At 43.4% G+C, this 25,618-nt stretch overlaps 1 protein-coding gene across 1 annotated transcript; it reads left to right on the top strand.

Annotated features, from left to right (window-relative positions):
* Positions 1-494: 494 nt before the first annotated feature.
* On the top strand, positions 495-18,590 carry LOC109877269 (histamine N-methyltransferase). The gene is made up of 7 exons (XM_020469563.2): positions 495-610; positions 973-1,120; positions 1,686-1,738; positions 2,848-2,955; positions 11,160-11,290; positions 14,558-14,651; positions 17,097-18,590. Exons 2-7 carry the CDS (start codon positions 984-986, stop codon positions 17,456-17,458), a joined length of 885 nt encoding a protein of 294 aa, XP_020325152.1. The 5' UTR covers positions 495-610; positions 973-983; the 3' UTR covers positions 17,459-18,590.
* Positions 18,591-25,618: the final 7,028 nt, after the last annotated feature.

The following is a 25,618-nucleotide window of genomic DNA, read 5'->3' as shown; positions in this document are numbered from 1 at the left end:
CTTTTTTGTCACAACTAATTCATCTGGCTCAGTCTAGTCCAGTCTCTCAGGCATCACCTAATTCTGAACAGCTAGGAGATCTAGACTTTAGTTTAATCATGATTTATCTGTTACACCAAACAAATCACATTATAAATGTTAATGTGGTTTGACTGTTTTGAGTGAAAAGCAAGAAGATAATGAATATTTAGGAGATTTTCAGAGGATGAACAATGAGGCAATTGCCTGGGTGTCCACAGGGTGTGCAGGCCATTGTTCCAGCACTAACACCTTAACTCCTCTAATCATCCAGAACTTCATTGGCTAGTGGAATTACTAAGGTGTTAGAAACAAAGTGCATTCTCACATGTTTTGTCCAATGTTTTATTCTCTCTGACTAAAATGTGTGTTAAGGCAGAAGCATGTATCATCATAGGAATTAAAATACGCTGTAGCTTTAAAGGATCAGCCTTCTCCTTTTCCACAAAGGAAAAACTACAGTGGGAGGGGTTTCTTCTGTGCCACTGGTGTGCTGCGTTGCTTTAGTCACAAGACATTACTCTGGTGTGCTGCGTTGCTTTAGTCAAAACACTCGACTTACATGTGATTCTGTAGTCGTCTTGAAAGGAAAGTGAGTTTTTACCAATTGATTTTAATGTAGCTACAATATTGTAAAACTACATGCTTCAAACTGTATTTGTAGAATTTATGACAATTGGGAGTAACTTGCAAATATATTTTGTGAACTTTGCCTTGTTTGTCTTTACCAGCCACGCTATGTTCATACAAAACTGTCTGTTGAGAAATGTAGAATGAGAGCTGTGACAAGGCAGGCCGAATGCCAACCTGACAATAGTTACAGTTGAATAATCTCACAGGCTCACTATATTCCTGCACTAGCACTGCTTATGTTTACATGAACTGACTTTTATATAAATACATATGTGTCATTTTCATCTGTGAAGGGATAGTAAGTTGTGATTGTTTTGACAGACCATTTAGCCATGTCCTGTGCTATGAAAAGTCTGGTGGAGGATAACGACAGATACCTGAAGTCCTTCCAGCTGTTCCTGGAGCGCTCCTCTGAACACAAGTGCATGCAGGACTTTATCCATGGCATCTTGCCTGATATTCTAGCCAGGTAACAGTGCTGACACTCTAGCCAGACAACAGTGCTGACACACTAGCCACGCAACAGTTCTGATGCACTAGCCAGACAACAGTTCTGATACACTAACCAGACAACAGTTCTGATACACTAACCAGACAACAGTTCTGACACACTAGCCAGACAACAGTGCTGACACACTAGCCAGACAACAGTGCTGACACACTAGCCACACAACAGTTCTGATACACTAGCCAGACAACAGTGCTGACACACTAGCCAGACAACAGTGCTGATACACTAGCCAGACAACAGTGCTGATACACTAGCCAGACAACAGTGCTGACACACTAGCCACACAACAGTTCTGATACACTAGCCAGACAACAGTTCTGATACACTAGCCAGGTAACAGTTCTGACATAGTAGCCCAATTATGGCTACAATTCCAAGGATACGTAACCCCATGTTAGACAGAACATCACAAGGGCATAACTTTGGATGTAATTAAGTATTTGAGGATCTTACACAGTATATGTTTCATGGTAGTACGAGTACCTTTCCTGAAAGCACAATGTCCTGCCTGTTTCTTCCCCAGCGTTGGAGAGGGAAAAGCCAATCTTAATGTGATGGGAGTGGGAAGTGGAGCAGGTGAGGAAGAACCATGGTGTCAAAGGATTAAACTATCATAGATAAACATTTTGTTGAGAAAATTCAAATATTTACTCATTGTTTAACCCTCTACAATTGTATGGGTTGAAAATGGCTGATTTGGGCACTGATAAAAGCCTAAATTGGAATGCAGTGGCTGTACAGTAACATGCTATTACATTGTAATTATTTAGCAGACTTACAGGAGCAATTACGATTAAGTGCCTTGCTCAAGGGCACATTAACAATGATTCACCTAGTCGGCTCGGGGATTCAAACCAGCACCATTTTGCTTACTGTCCCAAGACTCTTAACCGCTAGGCTACCTAAGTTATGTCAGAGCTGTGTGTCTGCGCTTCATATGGGTTTTGACTGTCAGTCGTTCTGAACTTGAGCATCTCCAGTGTCAAGAAATGATGACAAATGATCACTGATATCCATGATTTACTTATTGGGTAGCTGACATGATTAGTCATGATAAAATGACATGACTTTGAAACGTCCTGTAGATCTTACGCTTTATGTTTGAAAGACAAACACTTTTTGATATTTGCTTCATACCTGATTAGGATCACATGTATTTTTTAAATTGTTGCACTGTTGAACACTTGTAATAATTCTCCATCTTGTAGACCGCTATCCAGCTGTCAGATACTCATTCACCTCAATGTCACCTTTCACAAGTCTTTCAGCAGAGTGAGTCTCTTCCAAGTAGCTAAAGAAATTTGTTTCAATCCTGTTTCAATCCAATCAATGAAACTATGATGCCTATGATTTACTTTCAGTTCACGGGCTCTGGATATGTATCTAGTACAAAAGCCCTCATTCCTGCACAGTGTTTCTCTTCCTATAATAGGATAGAATAGGAGGAACTTTAATGTCCCGAAGGGGGACATTGACGGACATTGACGGACATTAACACACAGTACTGCTGTATACAAAAATAGACACTGGTCATTATACACAACATAATACATACTGTACAGTCCACATTACATGTTCTCTCCTCAGGTGAGATAGACATACCTGTTGGATTGTCTCAGCTGTTCTCAGGTGAGACCTACAGTATGTGTTTCTCATTTTAACAACATCACCTGTCCTCTCCTCAGGTGAGATTGACCTTGAGATGTTCTCTCAGCTGCATCTGAAGCATCCTGCAGTAACCGTGGACAACCAGGTGGTGGAACCCAGCGCCCAGCAGCTCCACCTCTATAAGGGTAGAAATAATCATACTGAATTCTCTAAGGGTACAGTGGGGCAAAAAAGTATTTAGTCAGCCACCAATTGTGCAAGTTCTCCCACTTAAAAAGATGAGAGAGGCCTGTAATTTTCATCATAGGTACACTTCAACTATGACAGACAAAATGAGGGGGAAAAAAATCCAGAAAATCACATTGTAGGATTTTTAATGAATTTATTTGCAAAGTTTTTTTAGAGTGGCTTTTCATTGTCCCCAGGGTGCATCTGTGTAATAATCATGCTGTTTAATCAGCTTCTTGATATACCACACTTGTCAGGTAAATGGAATATCTTGGTAAAGGAGAAATGCTCACTAACATTAATGTAAACAAATTTCTGCATAAAGTTGGAGAGAAATAAGCTTTTTGTGTATGGAACATTTTGGGGATTTTTAATTTCAGCTCATGAAACATGGTATCAACACATTACATGTTCCATTTATATTACCTCTACACGGGCATGTAGTTCAGTGTGATTACACCTACACGGGCATGTAGTTCAGTGTGATTACATGGGCATGTAGTTCAGTGTGATTACACGGGCATGTAGTGCAGTGTGATTACACGGGCATGTAGTGCAGTGTGATTACACGGGCATGTAGTGCAGTGTGATTACACGGGCATGTAGTGCAGTGTGATTACACGGGCATGTAGTGCAGTGTGATTACACGGGCATGTAGTGCAGTGTGATTACACGGGCATGTAGTGCAGTGTGATTACACCTACACGGGCATGTAGTGCAGTGTGATTACACCTACACGGGCATGTAGTGCAGTGTGATTACACCTACACGGGCATGTAGTGCAGTGTGATTACACCTACACGGGCATGTAGTGCAGTGTGATTACACCTACACGGGCATGTAGTGCAGTGTGATTACACCTACACGGGCATGTAGTGCAGTGTGATTACACCTACACGGGCATGTAGTGCAGTATGATTACACCTACACGGGCATGTAGTGCAGTGTGATTACACCTACACGGGCATGTAGTGCGGTGTGATTACACGGGCATGTAGTGCAGTGTGATTACACGGGCATGTAGTGCAGTGTGATTACACGGGCATGTAGTGCAGTGTGATTACACGGGCATGTAGTGCAGTGTGATGACACGGGCATGTAGTTCAGTGTGATTACACGGGCATGTAGTTCAGTGTGATTACACGGGCATGTAGTTCAGTGTGATGACACGGGCATGTAGTTCAGTGTGATGACACGGGCATGTAGTTCAGTGTGATTACACCTACACGGGCATGTAGTGCAGTGTGATTACACAGGCATGTAGTGCAGTGTGATTACACCTACACGGGCATGTAGTGCAGTGTGATTACACGGGCATGTAGTGCAGTGTGATTACACCTACACGGGCATGTAGTGCAGTGTGATTACACGGGCATGTAGTGCAGTGTGATTACACGGGCATGTAGTTCAGTGTGATTACACGGGCATGTAGTTCAGTGTGATTACACGGGCATGTAGTTCAGTGCGATTACACGGGCATGTAGTGCAGTGCGATTACACGGGCATGTAGTGCAGTGCGATTACACGGGCATGTAGTTCAGTGTGATTATACGGGCATGTAGTGCAGTGTGATTACACGGGCATGTAGTTCAGTGTGATTACACCTACACGGGCATGTAGTGCAGTGTGATTACACAGGCATGTAGTGCAGTGTGATTACACCTACACGGGCATGTAGTGCAGTGTGATTACACGGGCATGTAGTGCAGTGTGATTACACGGGCATGTAGTGCAGTGTGATTACACGGGCATGTAGTGCAGTGTGATTACACGGGCATGTAGTGCAGTGTGATTACACGGGCATGTAGTGCAGTGTGATTACCTCTACACGGGCAGGTAGTGCAGTGTGATTACACGGGCATGTACTGCAGTGTGATTACCTCTACACGGGCATGTAGTTCAGTGTGATTACCTCTACACGGGCATGTAGTTCAGTGTGATTACCTCTACACGGGCATGTAGTTCAGTGTGATTACCTCTACACGGGCATGTAGTTCAGTGTGATTACCTCTACACGGGCATGTAGTTCAGTGTGATTACCTCTACACGGGCATGTAGTTCAGTGTGATTACCTCTACACGGGCATGTAGTTCAGTGTGATTACCTCTACACGGGCATGTAGTTCAGTGTGATTACCTCTACACGGGCATGTAGCGCAGTGTGATTACACGGGCATGTAGTGCAGTGTGATTACCTCTACACGGGCATGTACTGCAGTGTGATTACCTCTACACGGGCATGTAGTTCAGTGTGATTACCTCTACACAGGCATGTAGTTCAGTGTGATTACCTCTACACGGGCATGTAGTTCAGTGTGATTACACGGGCATGTAGTTCAGTGTGATTACACGGGCATGTAGTTCAGTGTGATTACACGGGCATGTAGTTCAGTGTGATTACACGGGCATGTAGTGCAGTGTGATTACACGGGCATGTAGTGCAGTGTGATTACACGGGCATGTAGTGCAGTGTGATTACACCTACACGGGCATGTAGTGCAGTGTGATTACACCTACACGGGCATGTAGTGCAGTGTGATTACACCTACACGGGCATGTAGTGCAGTGTGATTACACGGGCATGTAGTGCAGTGTGATTACACGGGCATGTAGTTCAGTGTGATGACACGGGCATGTAGTTCAGTGTGATGACACGGGCATGTAGTTCAGTGTGATTACACGGGCATGTAGTTCAGTGTGATTACACGGGCATGTAGAATATCGTGATTACACGGGCATGTAGTTCAGTGTGATTACACGGGCATGTAGTTCAGTGTGATGACACGGGCATGTAGTTCAGTGTGATGACACGGGCATGTAGTTCAGTGTGATGACACGGGCATGTAGTTCAGTGTGATTACACGGGCATGTAGTTCAGTGTGATTACACCTACACGGGCATGTAGTGCAGTGTGATTACACAGGCATGTAGTGCAGTGTGATTACACCTACACGGGCATGTAGTGCAGTGTGATTACACGGGCATGTAGTGCAGTGTGATTACACCTACACGGGCATGTAGTGCAGTGTGATTACACCTACACGGGCATGTAGTGCAGTGTGATTACACGGGCATGTAGTGCAGTGTGATTACACGGGCATGTAGTGCAGTGTGATTACACGGGCATGTAGTGCAGTGTGATTACCTCTACACGGGCATGTAGTGCAGTGTGATTACCTCTACACGGGCATGTAGTGCAGTGTGATTACACGGGCATGTAGTTCAGTGTGATTACACCTACACGGGCATGTAGTGCAGTGTGATTACACAGGCATGTAGTGCAGTGTGATTACACCTACACGGGCATGTAGTGCAGTGTGATTACACGGGCATGTAGTGCAGTGTGATTACACGGGCATGTAGTGCAGTGTGATTACACGGGCATGTAGTGCAGTGTGATTACCTCTACACGGGCATGTAGTGCAGTGTGATTACACGGGCATGTAGTGCAGTGTGATTACCTCTACACGGGCATGTACTGCAGTGTGATTACCTCTACACGGGCATGTAGTTCAGTGTGATTACCTCTACACAGGCATGTAGTTCAGTGTGATTACCTCTACACGGGCATGTAGTTCAGTGTGATTACCTCTACACGGGCATGTAGTTCAGTGTGATTACCTCTACACGGGCATGTAGTTCAGTGTGATTACCTCTACACGGGCATGTAGTTCAGTGTGATTACCTCTACACGGGCATGTAGTGCAGTGTGATTACCTCTACACGGGCATGTAGTTCAGTGTGATTACCTCTACACGGGCATGTAGTTCAGTGTGATTACCTCTGCACGGGCATGTAGTTCAGTGTGATTACCTCTACACGGGCATGTAGTTCAGTGTGATTACCTCTACACGGGCATGTAGTGCAGTGTGATTACCTCTACATGGGCATGTAGCGCAGTGTGATTACACGGGCATGTATTGCAGTGTGATTACCTCTACACGGGCATGTACTGCAGTGTGATTACCTCTACACGGGCATGTAGTTCAGTCTGATTACCTCTACACAGGCATGTAGTTCAGTGTGATTACCTCTACACAGGCATGTAGTTCAGTGTGATTACCTCTACACGGGCATGTAGTTCAGTGTGATTACACGGGCATGTAGTTCAGTGTGATTACACGGGCATGTAGTTCAGTGTGATTACACGGGCATGTAGTGCAGTGTGATTACACGGGCATGTAGTGCAGTGTGATTACACGGGCATGTAGTGCAGTGTGATTACACCTACACGGGCATGTAGTGCAGTGTGATTACACCTACACGGGCATGTAGTGCAGTGTGATTACACCTACACGGGCATGTAGTGCAGTGTGATTACACCTACACGGGCATGTAGTGCAGTGTGATTACACCTACACGGGCATGTAGTGCAGTGTGATTACACCTACACGGGCATGTAGTGCAGTGTGATTACACGGGCATGTAGTTCAGTGTGATGACACGGGCATGTAGTTCAGTGTGATGACACGGGCATGTAGTTCAGTGTGATGACACGGGCATGTAGTTCAGTGTGATTACACGGGCATGTAGTTTATCGTGATTACACGGGCATGTAGTTCAGTGTGATGACACGGGCATGTAGATCAGTGTGATGACACGGGCATGTAGTTCAGTGTGATTACACGGGCATGTAGTTCAGTGTGATTACACCTACACGGGCATGTAGTTCAGTGTGATTACACCTACACGGGCATGTAGTGCAGTGTGATTACACAGGCATGTAGTGCAGTGTGATTACACCTACACGGGCATGTAGTGCAGTGTGATTACACGGGTATGTAGTGCAGTGTGATTACACGGGCATGTAGTGCAGTGTGATTACACGGGCATGTAGTGCAGTGTGATTACACCTACACGGGCATGTAGTGCAGTGTGATTACACCTACACGGGCATGTAGTGCAGTGTGATTACACCTACACGGGCATGTAGTGCAGTGTGATTACACGGGCATGTAGTGCAGTGTGATTACACGGGCATGTAGTTCAGTGTGATGACACGGGCATGTAGTTCAGTGTGATGACACGGGCATGTAGTTCAGTGTGATTACACGGGCATGTAGTTCAGTGTGATTACACGGGCATGTAGAATATCGTGATTACACGGGCATGTAGTTCAGTGTGATTACACGGGCATGTAGTTCAGTGTGATGACACGGGCATGTAGTTCAGTGTGATGACACGGGCATGTAGTTCAGTGTGATGACACGGGCATGTAGTTCAGTGTGATTACACGGGCATGTAGTTCAGTGTGATTACACCTACACGGGCATGTAGTGCAGTGTGATTACACAGGCATGTAGTGCAGTGTGATTACACCTACACGGGCATGTAGTGCAGTGTGATTACACGGGCATGTAGTGCAGTGTGATTACACCTACACGGGCATGTAGTGCAGTGTGATTACACCTACACGGGCATGTAGTGCAGTGTGATTACACGGGCATGTAGTGCAGTGTGATTACACGGGCATGTAGTGCAGTGTGATTACACGGGCATGTAGTGCAGTGTGATTACCTCTACACGGGCATGTAGTGCAGTGTGATTACCTCTACACGGGCATGTAGTGCAGTGTGATTACACGGGCATGTAGTTCAGTGTGATTACACCTACACGGGCATGTAGTGCAGTGTGATTACACAGGCATGTAGTGCAGTGTGATTACACCTACACGGGCATGTAGTGCAGTGTGATTACACGGGCATGTAGTGCAGTGTGATTACACGGGCATGTAGTGCAGTGTGATTACACGGGCATGTAGTGCAGTGTGATTACCTCTACACGGGCATGTAGTGCAGTGTGATTACACGGGCATGTAGTGCAGTGTGATTACCTCTACACGGGCATGTACTGCAGTGTGATTACCTCTACACGGGCATGTAGTTCAGTGTGATTACCTCTACACAGGCATGTAGTTCAGTGTGATTACCTCTACACGGGCATGTAGTTCAGTGTGATTACCTCTACACGGGCATGTAGTTCAGTGTGATTACCTCTACACGGGCATGTAGTTCAGTGTGATTACCTCTACACGGGCATGTAGTTCAGTGTGATTACCTCTACACGGGCATGTAGTGCAGTGTGATTACCTCTACACGGGCATGTAGTTCAGTGTGATTACCTCTACACGGGCATGTAGTTCAGTGTGATTACCTCTGCACGGGCATGTAGTTCAGTGTGATTACCTCTACACGGGCATGTAGTTCAGTGTGATTACCTCTACACGGGCATGTAGTGCAGTGTGATTACCTCTACATGGGCATGTAGCGCAGTGTGATTACACGGGCATGTAGTGCAGTGTGATTACCTCTACACGGGCATGTACTGCAGTGTGATTACCTCTACACGGGCATGTAGTTCAGTCTGATTACCTCTACACAGGCATGTAGTTCAGTGTGATTACCTCTACACAGGCATGTAGTTCAGTGTGATTACCTCTACACGGGCATGTAGTTCAGTGTGATTACACGGGCATGTAGTTCAGTGTGATTACACGGGCATGTAGTTCAGTGTGATTACACGGGCATGTAGTGCAGTGTGATTACACGGGCATGTAGTGCAGTGTGATTACACGGGCATGTAGTGCAGTGTGATTACACCTACACGGGCATGTAGTGCAGTGTGATTACACCTACACGGGCATGTAGTGCAGTGTGATTACACCTACACGGGCATGTAGTGCAGTGTGATTACACCTACACGGGCATGTAGTGCAGTGTGATTACACCTACACGGGCATGTAGTGCAGTGTGATTACACCTACACGGGCATGTAGTGCAGTGTGATTACACCTACACGGGCATGTAGTGCAGTGTGATTACACGGGCATGTAGTTCAGTGTGATGACACGGGCATGTAGTTCAGTGTGATGACACGGGCATGTAGTTCAGTGTGATGACACGGGCATGTAGTTCAGTGTGATTACACGGGCATGTAGTTTATCGTGATTACACGGGCATGTAGTTCAGTGTGATGACACGGGCATGTAGATCAGTGTGATGACACGGGCATGTAGTTCAGTGTGATTACACGGGCATGTAGTTCAGTGTGATTACACCTACACGGGCATGTAGTTCAGTGTGATTACACCTACACGGGCATGTAGTGCAGTGTGATTACACAGGCATGTAGTGCAGTGTGATTACACCTACACGGGCATGTAGTGCAGTGTGATTACACGGGTATGTAGTGCAGTGTGATTACATGGGCATGTAGTGCAGTGTGATTACACCTACACGTAGTGCAGTGTGATTACACCTACACGGGCATGTAGTTCAGTGTGATTACACGGGCATGTAGTGCAGTGTGATTACACGGGCATGTAGTGCAGTGTGATTACACGGGCATGTAGTGCAGTGTGATTACACGGGCATGTAGTGCAGTGTGATTACACGGGCATGTAGTGCAGTGTGATTACACGGGCATGTAGTGCAGTGTGATTACACCTACACGGGCATGTAGTGCAGTGTGATTACACCTACACGGGCATGTAGTGCAGTGTGATTACACCTACACGGGCATGTAGTGCAGTGTGATTACACGGGCATGTAGTGCAGTGTGATTACACGGGCATGTAGTGCAGTGTGATTACCTCTACACGGGCATGTAGTGCAGTGTGATTACACGGGCATGTAGTGCAGTGTGATTACCTCTACACGGGCATGTACTGCAGTGTGATTACCTCTACACGGGCATGTAGTTCAGTGTGATTACCTCTACACGGGCATGTAGTTCAGTGTGATTACCTCTACACGGGCATGTAGTGCAGTGTGATTACCTCTACATTGTAGAATAATAGTTAAGACATCAAAACTATGAAATAACACATGGAATTATGTAGTAACCAAAAAGGTGTGCAAAGCTGTCATCAAGGCAAAGGGTGGCTATTTGTCTAATCTCAAATATAAAATGTTTTGATTTGTTGAACACTTTTTTTGGTTACTACATGATTCCATATGTGTTATTTCATAGTTTTGAAGTCTTCACTATTATTTTACAATGTAAAAAAATTAAGAAAAACCTTTTGAATGATTAGGTGTTCTAAAACATTTGACCAGTAGTGTAGTTCAGGATGATTACATCTCTATACTGGTATATAGTTCAGTATGATTAGCTCTGTAATTATATGAATGTACTGTTACATATATCTTTATCTTGTGTAGTGTTGGTGTCCCAGAAACCAAACCTAGACTACATTAAATTCACTTGGAACAAGATGACGGCCACTGAGTTTGAGAAGCACTGGAGAGAGAACCATTTGACCAAGAAGATGGACTTCATTCACATGATACAGGTAGAACTACCCAGATGGAGTTACAGGTGAAGTTGTAAGTTTACATACACTTAGTTTGGAGTCATTAAAACTCGTTTTTCAACCACTCCACACATTTCTTGTTAACTAACTATAGTTTTGGCAAGTCGATTAGGGCATCTACTTTGCGCATGCTGTGGATATATTTCAAGGCCTACCTTCAAACTCAGTGCCACTTTGCTTAACATCATGGGAAAATCAAAAGAAATCAGCCAAGACCTCAGAAAATAAATTGTAGGCCTCCACAAGTCTGGTTCATCCTTGGGAGCAATTTCCAAATGCCCGAAGGTACCACGTCCATCTGTACAAACAATAGTACACAAGTATAAACACCATGGGACCACACAGCCGTCATACCGCTCAGGAAGGAGACGCGTTCTGTCTCCTAGAGATGAACATACTTTGGTGTGAAAAGTGCAAATCAATCCCAGAACAATCGCAAAGGATCTTGTGAAGATGCTGGAGGAAACAGGAACAAAAGTATCTATATCCACAGTAAAACGAGTCCTATATTGACATAACCTGAAAGGCCGCTCAGCAAGCAAGAAGCTACTGCTCCAAAACCGCCATAAAAAAAGCCAGACTACAGTTTGCAACTGCACATGGGGACAGAGATTGTACTTTTTGGAGAAATGTCCTCTGGTATGATGAAACAAAAATAGAACTGTTTGGCCATAATGACCATCATTATGTTTGGAGTAAAAAGGGGGAGGCTTGCAAGCCGAAGAACACCATCCCAACTGTGACGCACGGGGGTGACGGCATCATGTTGTGGGGGTGCTTTGCTGTAGGAGGGACTGGTGCACTTCAGAAAAATAGATGGCATCATGAAGATTGAAACGTATGTGGGAATATTGAAGCAACATCTCAAGACATCAGTCAGGGAGTTAAAGCTTGGTCGTAAATTGGTCTTCCAAATGGATAATGACCCCAAGTATACTTCCAAAGTTGTGGCAAAATGGCTTAAGGACAACAAAGTCAAGGTATTGGAGTGGCCATCACAAAGCCATGACCTCAATCCTATAGAGAATTTGTTGGCAGAACTGAAAAAGCGTGTGCGAGCAAGGAGGCCTACAAACCTGACTCAGTTACACTAGCTCTGTCAAGAGGAATGGGCCAAAATTCACACAACTTATTGTGGGAAGCTTGTGGAAGGCTACCCGGAACATTTGACCCAAGTTAAACAATTTAAAGGCAATGCTACCAAATACTAAATGAGTGTATGTAAACTTCTGACCCACTGGGAATGTGATGAAAGAAATAAAAGCTGAAATAAATCACTACTATTATTCTGACATTTCACATTATTAAAAATAAAGTGGTGATCCTAACTGACCTAAAACAGGGATTTTTTACTAGGATTAAATGTCAGGAATTGTGAAAAACTGAGTTTAAATGTATTTGGCTAAGGTGTATGTAAACTTCTGACTTCAACTGTATATAGGGGATAGTGTGTATACTACAATAAGTGCAATACATTGCTACACTGAACAAAAATATAAACGCAACATGTAAAGTGTTTCATGAGCTGAAATAAAAGATCCCAGAAATGTTCCATATGCACAAAAAGCTTATTGCTCTGTTTGTTTACATCCAGCTCTGCCCCACCTGCCTTGAATGGCAGGCCGCCACTGATAATTACACAGGTGCACCTTGTGCTGGGGACAATAAGGCCATTCTAAAATGTGCAGTTGTCACACAAGACAATGCCACAGATGTCTCAAGTTGAGGGAGTGTGCAATTGGCACGCCGACTGCAGGATTGTCCACCAGAGCTTGTCAGAGAATTGAATGTTCATTTCTCTACCATAAGCCGCCTACAGTGTCGTTTTATGGAATTTGGCAGTACGCTCAACCGGCCTCACGACGACAGACAACGTATAACAATGCCAGCCCAGGACCGCCACATACGGCTTCTTCACCGGCGGGATTGTCGTAGACCAGCCACCCGGATAGCTGATGAAACTGTGGATTTATTCAACCAAAGAATTTCTGCACAAACCGTCAAGCTTATCTGCTCATCGTCCTCTCCAGGGTCTTGACCGGACTATAGTTTGGCGTTGTAACTGACTTCAGTGGGCAAATGCTCACCTTCGATGTCAACTGACATGCTGGAGTGTACCCTTCACAGTTTAATCCTTTTCTCAACTGTACCGGGTGATTTGGGCAGACATAAGATACGGACAACGAACACAACTGCATTTTATCGATGGCAATTTGAATGCACAGAGATACCGTGACGAGATCCTCAAGCCCATTTTCGTGCCAGTCATCCGTTGCCATCACCCCATGTTTCAGCATGATATTATATGGCCCCATGTCACAAGGATCTGTACGCAATTTCTAGACGCTGAAAATGTCCCAGTTTTTCCATGGCCTGCATACTCATCCATTGAGCATGTTTGGGTTGGTCAGGATCCACGTGTACGAAAGCATGTTCCAGTTGCTACCAACATCCAGAAACATCCAGAAACCACAATCAACAGCCTGATCAGCTCCATGCGAAGGAGATGTGTCACACTGCATGAGTTGGTCACACCGAATAATGACTGGTGTTCTGATCCACACCCCTACCTTTTTATTTTAAGGTACTGTATATGCATCTGTTGGTCACAGATCTCTATTCCCAGTCGTGAAATCCATAGATCAGATAAGGGCCTAATTTATTTATTTATTTATTTATTTAAATTGACTAATTTCCTTATGAACTGTAACTCAGTAAAATGTTTGAAATTGTTACATGTTGCATGTTGCATTTTTATACAGTGGGGAGAACAAGTATTTGTTACACTGCCGATTTTGCAGGTTTTCCTACTTACAAAGCATGTAGAGGTCTGTCATTTTTATCATAGGTACACTTCAACTGTGGGAGACGGAATCTAAAACAAAAATCCAGAAAATCACATTGTATGATTTTTAAGTAATTCATTTGCATTTATTGCATGAGAAGTATTTGATACATCAGAAAAGCAGAACTTAATATTTGGTACAGAAACCCTTTTTGCAATTAGAGATCATACGTTTCCTTTAGTTCTTGACCAGGATTGCACACAATGCAGCAGGGATTTTAGCCCGCTCCTCCATACAGACCTTCTCCAGATCCTTCAGGTTTCAGGGCTTGTAAGTAGGATAACACTGCCGATTTTGCAGGTTATCAAATACTTGTTCTCCCCCCTGTATATCAGTGTATTTATTTCATCATATTCAGTCTTATATCACAATAACATGACTTCCCCTGTACTCCATCCAGATGTTGTATTACGTGAAGGATCCAGGTGCTACAGTCACATTCTACCAGAGCCTCCTGGACAGGAATGGAAAACTACTTGTAATTCTGGTGTCTGGTGAGTCAGTTGAGTTCATGTACAGTCAAACGTTTGGACACACCTACTCATTCAAGGGTTTTTCTTCATGTTTACTATTTTCTACATTGTAGAATAATAGTGAAGACATAAACTATGAAATAACATATATGGAATCATGTAGTAAACAAATCAAAATATATTTTAGATTCTTCAAAGTAGCCACCCTTTGCCGTAATGACAGCTTTGCACACTCTTGGCATTCTCTCACCTGGAATGCATTTCAAGTGTACAAACATGCTTTTCATACACGTGGATCCTGACCAACCCCTATTAAAAGTTAATTTGTGGAATTTATTTTCCTCCTTAATGTGTTTGTGCCAATCAGTTGTGTTGTGACAAGGTAGGGGTGGTAAACAGAAGATAGCTCTATATGGTAAAAGACCAATTCCATATTATGGCAAGAACAGCACAATTTAAGCAAAGAGAAACGACAGTCCATCATTACTTTAAGACATGAAGGTCAGTCAATCTGGAAAATTTAATGAACTTTGAAAGTTTCTTCAAGTGCAGTTGCAAAAATCATCGAGCGCTATGTTGAAACTGGCTCTAATGAGGACTGCCACAGGAAAGGAAGACCCAGAGTCACCTCTGCTGCAGAGGATACGTTCATTAGTTAACTGGCTCTAATGAGGACTGCCACAGGAAAGGAAGACCCAGAGTCACCTCTGCTGCAGAGGATACGTTCATTAGTTAACTGGCTCTAATGAGGACTGCCACAGGAAAGGAAGACCCAGAGTTACCTCTGCTGCAGAGGATAAGTTCATTAGTTAACTGGCTCTAATGAGGACTGCCACAGGAAAGGAAGACCCAGAGTTACCTCTGCTGCAGAGGATAAGTTCATTAGTTAACTGGCTCTAATGAGGACTGCCACAGGAAAGGAAGACCCAGAGTTACCTCTGCTGCAGAGGATACGTTCATTAGTTAACTGGCTCTAATGAGGACTGCCACAGGAAAGGAAGACCCAGAGTTACCTCTGCTGCAGAGGATAAGTTCATTAGTTAACTGGCTCTAATGAGGACTGCCACAGGAAAGGAAGACCCAGAGTTACCTCTGCTGCAGAGGATAAGTTCATTAGTTAACTGGCTCTAATGAGGACTGCCACAGGAAAGGAAGACCCAGAGTTACCTCTGCTGCAGAGGATAAGTTCATTAGTTAACTGGCTCTAATGAGGACTGCCACAGGAAAGGAAGACCCAGAGTTACCTCTGCTGCAGAGGATAAGTTCATTAGTTAACTGGCTCTAATGAGGACTGCCACAGGAAAGGAAGACCCAGAGTTACCTCTGCTGCAGAGGATACGTTCATTAGTTAACTGGCTCTAATGAGGACTGCCACAGGAAAGGAAGACCCAGAGTTACCTCTGCTGCAGAGGATAAGTTCATTAGTTAACTGGCTCTAATGAGGACTGCCACAGGAAAGGAAGACCCAGAGTTACCTCTGCTGCAGAGGATAAGTTCATTAGTTAACTGGCTCTAATGAGGACTGCCACAGGAAAGGAAGACCCAGAGTTACCTCTGCTGCAGAGGATAAGTTCATTAGTTAACTGGCTCTAATGAGGACTGCCACAGGAAAGGAAGACCCAGAGTTACCTCTGCTGCAGAGGATAAGTTCATTAGTTAACTGGCTCTAATGAGGACTGCCACAGGAAAGGAAGACCCAGAGTTACCTCTGCTGCAGAGGATAAGTTCATTAGTTAACTGGCTCTAATGAGGACTGCCACAGGAAAGGAAGACCCAGAGTTACCTCTGCTGCAGAGGATAAGTTCATTAGTTAACTGGCTCTAATGAGGACTGCCACAGGAAAGGAAGACCCAGAGTTACCTCTGCTGCAGAGGATAAGTTCATTAGTTAACTGGCTCTAATGAGGACTGCCACAGGAAAGGAAGACCCAGAGTTACCTCTGCTGCAGAGGATAAGTTCATTAGTTAACTGGCTCTAATGAGGACTGCCACAGGAAAGGAAGACCCAGAGTCACCTCTGCTGCAGAGGATAAGTTCATTAGTTAACTGGCTCTAATGAGGACTGCCACAGGAAAGGAAGACCCAGAGTTACCTGCACCTCCGATTGCAGCCCAAATAAATCAAATAAAACAAATCAAATTTTATTTGTCACATGGACAATGACCCAACACACCCCCAGGGTGTGTAATGGCTATTTGACCAAGAAGGAGAGTGATGGAGGGCTGCATCAGAGGACTTGGCCTTTTTGACTGGTACTGTATATGTACAAGCATTGAATCTCTAGTGTTACCAGACTTCATTCCAGAGCTCTGTTATACTTACTTTAGGTGGTTAACATAGAATTACATATTACAACTAATTCATAATGAGTTACTATTAGAACTAAGTAATTTAATAGCATATATGTGGTTGTTACACTGTGGGGTTCTATTACTATGGGAGGTTATAATGTGTATCATGTCTGTAGATGAGAGTGGCTGGGGAAAGCTGTGGAGGACCTTCAGGACCCAGCTGTGTAACACAGAGATCAGTCAGTGTGTGACTACAGGTGATATTAAAGCCTACCTGGACTCTAAGACAGTGAGTTACCAGAGCTACAAGCTTCCGTCTCAGATGGACATCACCGAGTGTTTCACTGAGGGGGACCAGAGAGGAGAACTGCTTCTGGACTTCCTGACTGAGGTGTTAGACTTCAGCTCCACTGCTCCTCCTGAGCTGAAGAGAGGAGTTCTAGACCTGCTGAAGACCCTAGACTGTAGCAAGGAGGTGGATGGGAGGGTCATCTTCAATAACACCTTGGAGGTGCTGGTGGTTGACCCTCTACAGTAACACAGGAATAGATCTCAAAATGCTGTTGCAACAATGTGTATCACTGATAAACACTGAGTATACAAAACATTAGGAACACTTCCTCTTTCCATGACATAGACTGACCAGGTGAATCCAGGTGAAAGCTATGATCCCTTATTGATGTTACTTGTTAAATCCACTTCAATCAGTGTAGATGAAGGGGGGAGACAAGTTAAATAAGGATTTTTAAGCCTTGAGGCAATTGAGACATGGATTTTTATGTGTGTGTAATTCAGAGGGTGAATAGGCTAGATGAAAGATTTAAGTGCTTTTGAATGGGGTATGGTAATAGGTACCAGGTACACCGATTCATGTAAAGAACTGCAATGCTGATGGGTTTTTCACGTGTTTCAAGAATGGTCCACCACCCAAAGGACATCCAGCCAACTGCGGGAAGCATTGGAGTCAACCTGGGCCAGCATCCTTGTGGAACGTTTGACACCTTGTAGAGTCTGTGCCCCGATGAATTGAGGCTGTTCTGTGGGGTGAAGGTGTTCCTAATGATTGGTATATTCAGTGTATGCATGAAATGCTTGTTGTGGTATTCATATAATTACCTTATTCCCGTCTGCCCACCAAGATCCCACACCTGGAACTTCAGGTTCTTGTACGTCACTGTCTCCATGTTGAAGCCGATCACTGTACAACACAATGACAGAGATGAAACCCCTTAAACACACATCATAGAAAGACATTGTCTCCAAACATGTGGAAAGACCATTTATTATTCGAGGGGGGGGGGGTGCAACTCCATATTAGGAAAATGTTCCTAATGTGTGGTATAATCAGTGTATAAAGTCAGTATTTCATCCATCACAAATGTTTTGTTATGTGAAAACAATTTGTTTTACCTTACTTTAACAACACATCAGAACCTAAAACATGATACACAGTTGCTTTCAGGGACGCTACTTTGGTTTTAGAAGTTGGAAAAGTAAGCAAAAATGCCCACAGTCATCAAGCAAGATAAGAGATAATTATTACATTTGTTTTAAGTGATTGATAAAACTGAACTAGATGCAAGGTAATTTAATAATAAATAGTGTTGCACCTTTAACCAATAGTCTAACAAATGAACAAGACTTTAAAAAAATTAAGTACAAAGACTTTTGATTATCTTTAAGACATCATCTATATCAAATTTCAGGCAGACCGCCCAACCAACCGCATGCACGCCTAACCCTCACCAGTGTAGTCAATAACTCAACTCTTTCCCAACCCAATTTCCTTCAAACCTTTTTTTTAATTCCCAAGGAAAAGGTTTGGATTTTTTTTTTTATAACACCTGTACATATACATTAACACACAAACAGCACATCCTCCATATAATTCATCTCATAGAGCTGTTTTTTTTACATTTACAAAAAAAAGAATGCATATACATTTGAAATAGATGGTACTTTTATATAGAGCATTCACATGACAAAAATATTATATACAGTACCAGTCAAATTTGGTTTTTCTTTATTTTACTATTTTCTACATTGTAGAATAATAGTGACAACATCAAAACTATGAAATAACACATATGGAATCATGCAACTAAAAGTGTTATATAAATCAAAATATATTTTATATTTGAGATTCTTTGAAGTAGCCACCCAACAAGGTAGACAAAATTCGAGCAAGGGTTCCCTTCCAGAGAGACATCAGAGATTGTAACATTCTTTGTTTCACGGAAACATGGCTCACTCGGGATACGTTATCAGAGTCGGTACAGCCACCCGGTTTCTTCACGCATCGCACCGACAGAAACAAACATCTCGTAAGAAGAAGTGCGGGGGTGTACGCCTTATGATTAACTCCAGTGTTTAATTGCTCAATTGTAATTATTTTGCCACTATGGCCTATTTATTGCCTTACCTCCCTTATCTTACCTCATTTACACACACTGTATGTAGACTTTTATTTATTTTTATTATTTAGCCTTAATTTAACCAGGTAGGCTAGTTGAGTTCTCATTTACAACTGTGACCTGGCCAAGATAAATCAAAGCAGTGCGACACAAACAACACAGAGTTACACATGGAATAAACAAACGTAGTCAATAACACAATAGAAAAAGTACAGTGTGTGCAAATGAGGTAAGATAAGGGAGGTAAGGCAATAAATAGGCCATAATGGCGAAATAATTACAATTTAGCAATTAAACACTGGAATGATAGATGTGCAGACAATGAATGTGCAAAGGAGAAGAAAAAAAAACAGTATGGGGATGAGGTATTTACAGATGGTCTACGTACAGGTTCAGTGATCGGTCAGCTGCTCTGACAGCTGGTGCTTAAAGTTAGTGAGGGAGAAATAAGTCTCCAGCTTCAGTGATTTTTGCAAATCGTTCCAGTCATTGGCAGCAGAAAAGTGGAAAGAAAGGCAGCCAAAGGAGGAATTGGCTTTGGGGGTGACCAGTGAAAAATACCTGCTGGAGTGTGTGCTACGGGTGGGTGCTGCTATGGTGACCAGTGAGCTGAGATAAGGCGGGGCTTTACCTAGTAAAGACTTATCGATGGAGCCAATGGGTTTGGCTACGAATATGAAGCGAGGGCCAGCCAACGAGAGCATACAGGTCACAGTGGTGGGTAGTATATGGGGCTTTGGTGACAAAACAGATGGCACTGTGATAGACTGCATCCAATTTGCTGAGTAGAGTGTTGGAGGCTATTTTGTAAATGACATCACCAAAGTCAAGGATCGGTAGGATAGTCAGTTTACAAGGGTATGTTTGGCAGCATGAGTGAAGGATGCTTTGTTGCGAAATAGGAAGCTGTTATGTTCTCCAGTTTCTGTGTTGTGGTGTTGTTTGTATGTATGTGTTTCAGGGTGGCTTCCTGAAATTCTAAGCAGCTGATTGGTCAGCCCCATCGATGACTGGAGATCTGACCCCACCCTCTTATCAGGAGATACCGCTGTCTTCAATTACCGACTCCTTCTGAAGCTAGAAAAGCCAGTGTTCCTTTGTTAGGAGGGAGCTGATTGATATGTTGTGTGTTGGTTGTTGCTTAGAGAGCTTCTTTGATGTCCTGTGCTTCTAAGGTATGCGTGTGCCAATAGGACGCAGTGTTTTTGATTATTGAAATTGTGTGCTTATGTTTATTGTTTCATTTATTCCCAGGGGGGAAGGGCACCTTGGGAGTGCTTAGGCAAGAGGCCTGCGGGCATACATATACCCATAGTATATACACATTAGGTAACACCTGCGCGACCATCCCCTGTATTCTGGTTAGTGCTCCAGGCGGTGCTAGTTAGGTTAGTTGTGGGTAGGTAAGGTAGGAGAAGGGGCTCTAACTTTTACTATATTTGCTTTGGTTTCGTCCAGACCCTTTTCCCCATATTACCATGTCTAGGAATAAATTCCCTGTTTAATGGTCAAATTCTGTCTCAGTCATCCCGCACCTACAATCCCATTCATCTTTCACTCCACGGGGAGTTGATTTGTAGCAGGGTGTTGCGTGAGGCGTGAGTGACATAATGGGGGCTCATCCGGGATCCGTTAAACCCACTGGACCCTGCTGCTCTGAGCTCTCGTAATTGAGGTGTGATGGTAGGTTGTGAGTTCGGATGACTTGTTTAGTTTGCGTGTGTTCAGTAGGCTGCTGTCTACAAAATGGATGCCTCAAACTCCAAGTTTATTGATCTGTTGGTGGGGTTGTGTAAAGTAGACCTTTGCGCTATAGCTGACAATTATGGGCTCTTCGTCCCTGAGAAAGCCCTAAAGGCTGAGCTTTTGGTGCAAGTCAGGGAGGGAAAATGAGAACATATTTTCTCGTTGAAAGATGACGAGAGGGAGGCTTCAGGAGAGGAGATGGGTAGACCTTCCGATGCCAAGTCGGAGGACGGCGCGGAGGAAGGGGTTGCTCGTACCCCCTTTACATTGCCCCAATATGACCCTTTATCTTCTGATTCGAGTCAGTCAGACGGGATGGCTAGGCTGGCCCGTTTGGAAATGGCACAAAAAGATAGAGACAGATGAAGTTTGATTTAGAAGGAGGTGAGGATCTGACAACTGGAGCTAGACGCTGGCGCCAGTGCAACTCCAACCTGCCAGTCTTCAAGCCCACTTTGACGTGAGTAAAAATATTGCTTCAGTCCCTCCATTCCGTCGGAAGTTGATTCCCATTTCTCTGGGTTTGCGCGTGTGGCAGCTGCGCTGCAATTGGCCCCTCAAGGTTTGTCAGCTCCTGTTACAATGTCAAATGTCTGGGAAAGCCCAGGAAGTAGTAGCTGCTCTCTCCCTGGAAGACAGTTTACAGTATGATATAGTTAAAACAACTGTTTCTGAGTTTGAAGCGCTTCAAGAACCACACAACTCTGTCACCCTACTTTTGAGTTTGCAAGGGACAAAGAGTCTCTGTTTAATCGCGTGTGCTCAGTCAGCAAAGCTAACACCTTTGCTGATATTCGGGAGTTGATGCTGTTGGAGGATTTTAAAAGCAACCTCCTTGAGAGAATTGTAGTTAATTTAAATGAACAGAAAGTGGTGCCATTGGCCCAGGCAGCAGTGTTGGCAGATGAGTACGCTTTGACACACAAGACTGTCTTTGGTGCGCCTTATTTTGAAGGCCGGACGATTACGGCATCAGTGGCTCGTTCAGGTCGCTTTTCCTCTGACAACCCCAAACCTTCGCACGAAATCCGTCTTTTACACTGATAACAAGTTCAAACAGGTGCCATTAATACAGGTAACGAGTGGAGGACAGAGGAGCCTCTTAAAGAAGAAGTTACAGGTCTGTGAGAGCCAGAAATCTTGCTTGTTTGTAGGTGACCAAATACTTATTTTCCACCATAATTTGCAACATTTGCAAATTCATTAAATATCCTACGTGATTTTCTGGATTTCTTTCTAATTTTGTCTGTCATAGTTGAATTGTACCTATGATGAAAATGACAGGCCTCATCTTTTTAAGTGGGAGAACTTGCACAATTTTTTGCCCCACTGTATGTTTTGTTCGATAATGTGCATATTTATATAAAAAAATCTCAGTTTACATTGGCACGTTACGTGCAGTAATGTTTTGATTCCAAAACATCCGGTGATTTTGCAGAAGTACTCCAAATACACATTGATAAAAGGTGCAAGTGTTATTCACAGAATTAAAGAACCTGTTATGGCTACAATCCCCCTATCTGGATAAGTGTCTTCAACAACCGCTGAATAGCATAGCGCTACATACAATAAATATTTATATTAATGAAATCACAAGTGTAATATAGGAAAACACAGCTTAGCCTTTTGTTAATCCACCTGCCGTGTCAGATTTTGAAATCATGTGTTACGGCTTTCTAGTGGTGATGAAGGAGAGTCGGACCAAACTGCAGCGTGTCGATTGCGATCCATGTTTATTAGACAAACGTAAAACACGAACTAAACACGAACACTACAAAAACAAATAAACGAAACGAAAACAGCCTATACTTGTGTCAACTAACATAAACAAGGACATCAAGACAAATAGGACAATCACCCACGACAAACTCAAAGAATATGGCTGCCTAAATATGGTTCCCAATCAGAGACAACGATAAGCACCTGCCTCTGATTGAGAATCACTCCAGGCAGCCATAGACCTTGCTAGATAACCCCACTAGCTACAATCCCAAATATATACACACCAAAACCCCAAGACAAAACACACCACAATACAAAAACCCCATGCCACACCCTGGCCTGACCAAATACATAAAGATAAACACAAAATACTTTGACCAGGGCGTGACATCATGCTTTACAGCGAAAGCAATCCAAGCGTTTGTAAGTTTATTGATCGCACGATAAAACATTAAGTACACTTAATCAGGCATCAGGTAGCTCGGTCACAAATCAGAAAAGCAATCAAATTAATAGTTTACCTTTGATCTTCGGATGTTTTCACTCACGAGACTCCCAGTTACACAACAAATGTTCCGTTTGTTCCATAAACATGATTTTTATATCCAAAATAACTCAATTTGTTTGTCGCGTTATGTTCAGAAATCCAAAGGAAAGAGCGGTCACAACAACGTAGATGGCAATTCCAAATAGTTTCCATTATGTCCACAGAAACATGTCAAACGTTTTTTATAATCAATCCTCAGGTTAATTTTAAAATATGTAATCGATAATATATCAACCGCAAATGTCTTTCACAGTAGGAGAGGGGAAAACAATGGCTGTCTGTTGCACGAGCAAAACTCATGTGACCACTTGACACGATGTTATCATTCTGGTTAATTTTTCCAAATAAAAGCCTGAAACTATGTCTGAAGACTGACACCTTGAGGAAGCGATAGGAAAAGGAATCTGGTTCATATCCCTTTAAATGGAGCAAAGGGAGGCTATGGAACATGGAGTCTTCAAAATAGAAGCCACACCCTGCTTTGATTTTCCTCAGGGTTTCACCTGCAATATCAGTTCTGTTATACTCACAGACAACATTTTGACAGTTTTGGAAACTTTTGTGTTTTCTATCCAATGCTAATAATAATATGCATATATTAGCCATTTACAATGGGCACCTTTTCATCCAAGCTACTCAATACTGCCCCTGCAGCCATATGAAGTTAACCTCTATTCAACCGCTGTGTCAGATTTTTTAAAAACTTTATGGAAAAATCATAATCTAAACGACGCTCAGAACCCAAAACAGCCAGAGGAATGTCCGCTGTTTTGGCATCAACAGGAGCTAGAAAAAACACTACATATTCACTTGCCTTTGATCTTCATCAGAAGGCACTCCCAGGAATCCCAGTTCGACAATAAATAACTGATTTGTTCCATAAAGTTCCATAAAGCCCATCCTTCAGTAACTTGTTAGTGTGTTCAGCCCAGTAATCCATTCACTTCCTCCAGACAAAAACTTGAAAAGTTCCGTTAGTCCGTAGAAACAAGCCAAATGACGTATGCAATCAATCTTTAGGATGTTTTTAACATAAATCATCAATAAGGATCCAACGGGAGAATTTCATTGTCTGAAGAAAAGCATTGGAACAAGAGCAAACATGGTCGGGAGCGCGCCTCATGAGACCAAGGCTCTCTGCCAGACCACTCACTCAAAGAGCTATTATGAGCCCCTCCTTTATCGTAGAATCCTCAAACCAGTTTCTAAAGACGGTGACATCTAGTGGAAGCCCTAGGAAGTGCATGCTCATTCATATCTCACTGGGATTTCAATAGGCACTGTTTTGAAAATCGATTTCTCACTTCCTGTTTGGATTCTTTCTCAGGTTTTTGCCTGCCATATGAGTTCTGTTATACTCACAGACATCATTCAAACAGTTTTAGAAACTTCAGAGTGTTTTCTATCCAATACTAATAATAATATGCATATATTAGCATCTGGGACAGAGTAGGAGGTAGTTCAGTCTGGGCACGCTATTCATCCAAAAGTGAAAATGCTGCCCCATATCCCAAAAAGGTTAACTAGAGAACAAGCGGCTCCAAAGCCCATACATAATGCTTACAAGTCACCGGAGCGGTGCAGTCATTATCGTTACTGATGCTTTGCCCTGGTCTCCTGAACCGTATTGTGGCTCGCATGTCATATTACAGGGGATAGAGACCGTACCTGTACCATTACACTGGATCCACTTAGTGTCCGACTTGGTATCAGGACCTTTCCGTGTCGGTGTAGTATCTACACTGCCAGTTAAAGGAGTCTCATTGCTACTAGGAAACGATATCGCTGGTGGTAACGTCACTCCTGTGTTAGAGGTAGTAGACAACACAGAAATCAAAACAGCAGATGATAAATTGGTTCAAGCATTTCCCCATGTTTTTCCTGCATATGTGTTCATGAGGGGAAAATCTCGCAAGCTAAGAGATGTGGTGGATTTGTTTTTCCTTTTGAGAATGTTGAGGTAGAAGATAATGCACGAGTATTCGTTCTGCAAGGCTGACAGTTTTTACCCCCATAAAAACTAAGGCAGAGGAAGGCGAAATCGCGGCCCAATTACATGACATTCTTTTGTCTGTCATCCCCCGAGAAGGTGATTGAATGTCAAAAGGGAGACACCAGTCTTCGCAAGTGTTTTGCTACGGTAATTTCCACTGAGGAAGCGCAAACTAGGGAGACCGTCTACTTTATGGAAGCAGGAGTTTTGATGCGGAAATGGCCAGCTCATGACACCGTTAGTGGCTGGAGTGAAGTGTGTCAAGTGGTTGTTCCT

The sequence above is a fragment of the Oncorhynchus kisutch genome, linkage group LG26 (genome assembly GCF_002021735.2).
Source record: "Oncorhynchus kisutch isolate 150728-3 linkage group LG26, Okis_V2, whole genome shotgun sequence".
Classification (NCBI taxonomy): Eukaryota; Metazoa; Chordata; class Actinopteri; order Salmoniformes; family Salmonidae; genus Oncorhynchus; species Oncorhynchus kisutch.
The sequence above is the reverse complement of the archived record's forward strand: the minus strand, read 5'-3'. Positions and strand labels throughout refer to the sequence as shown.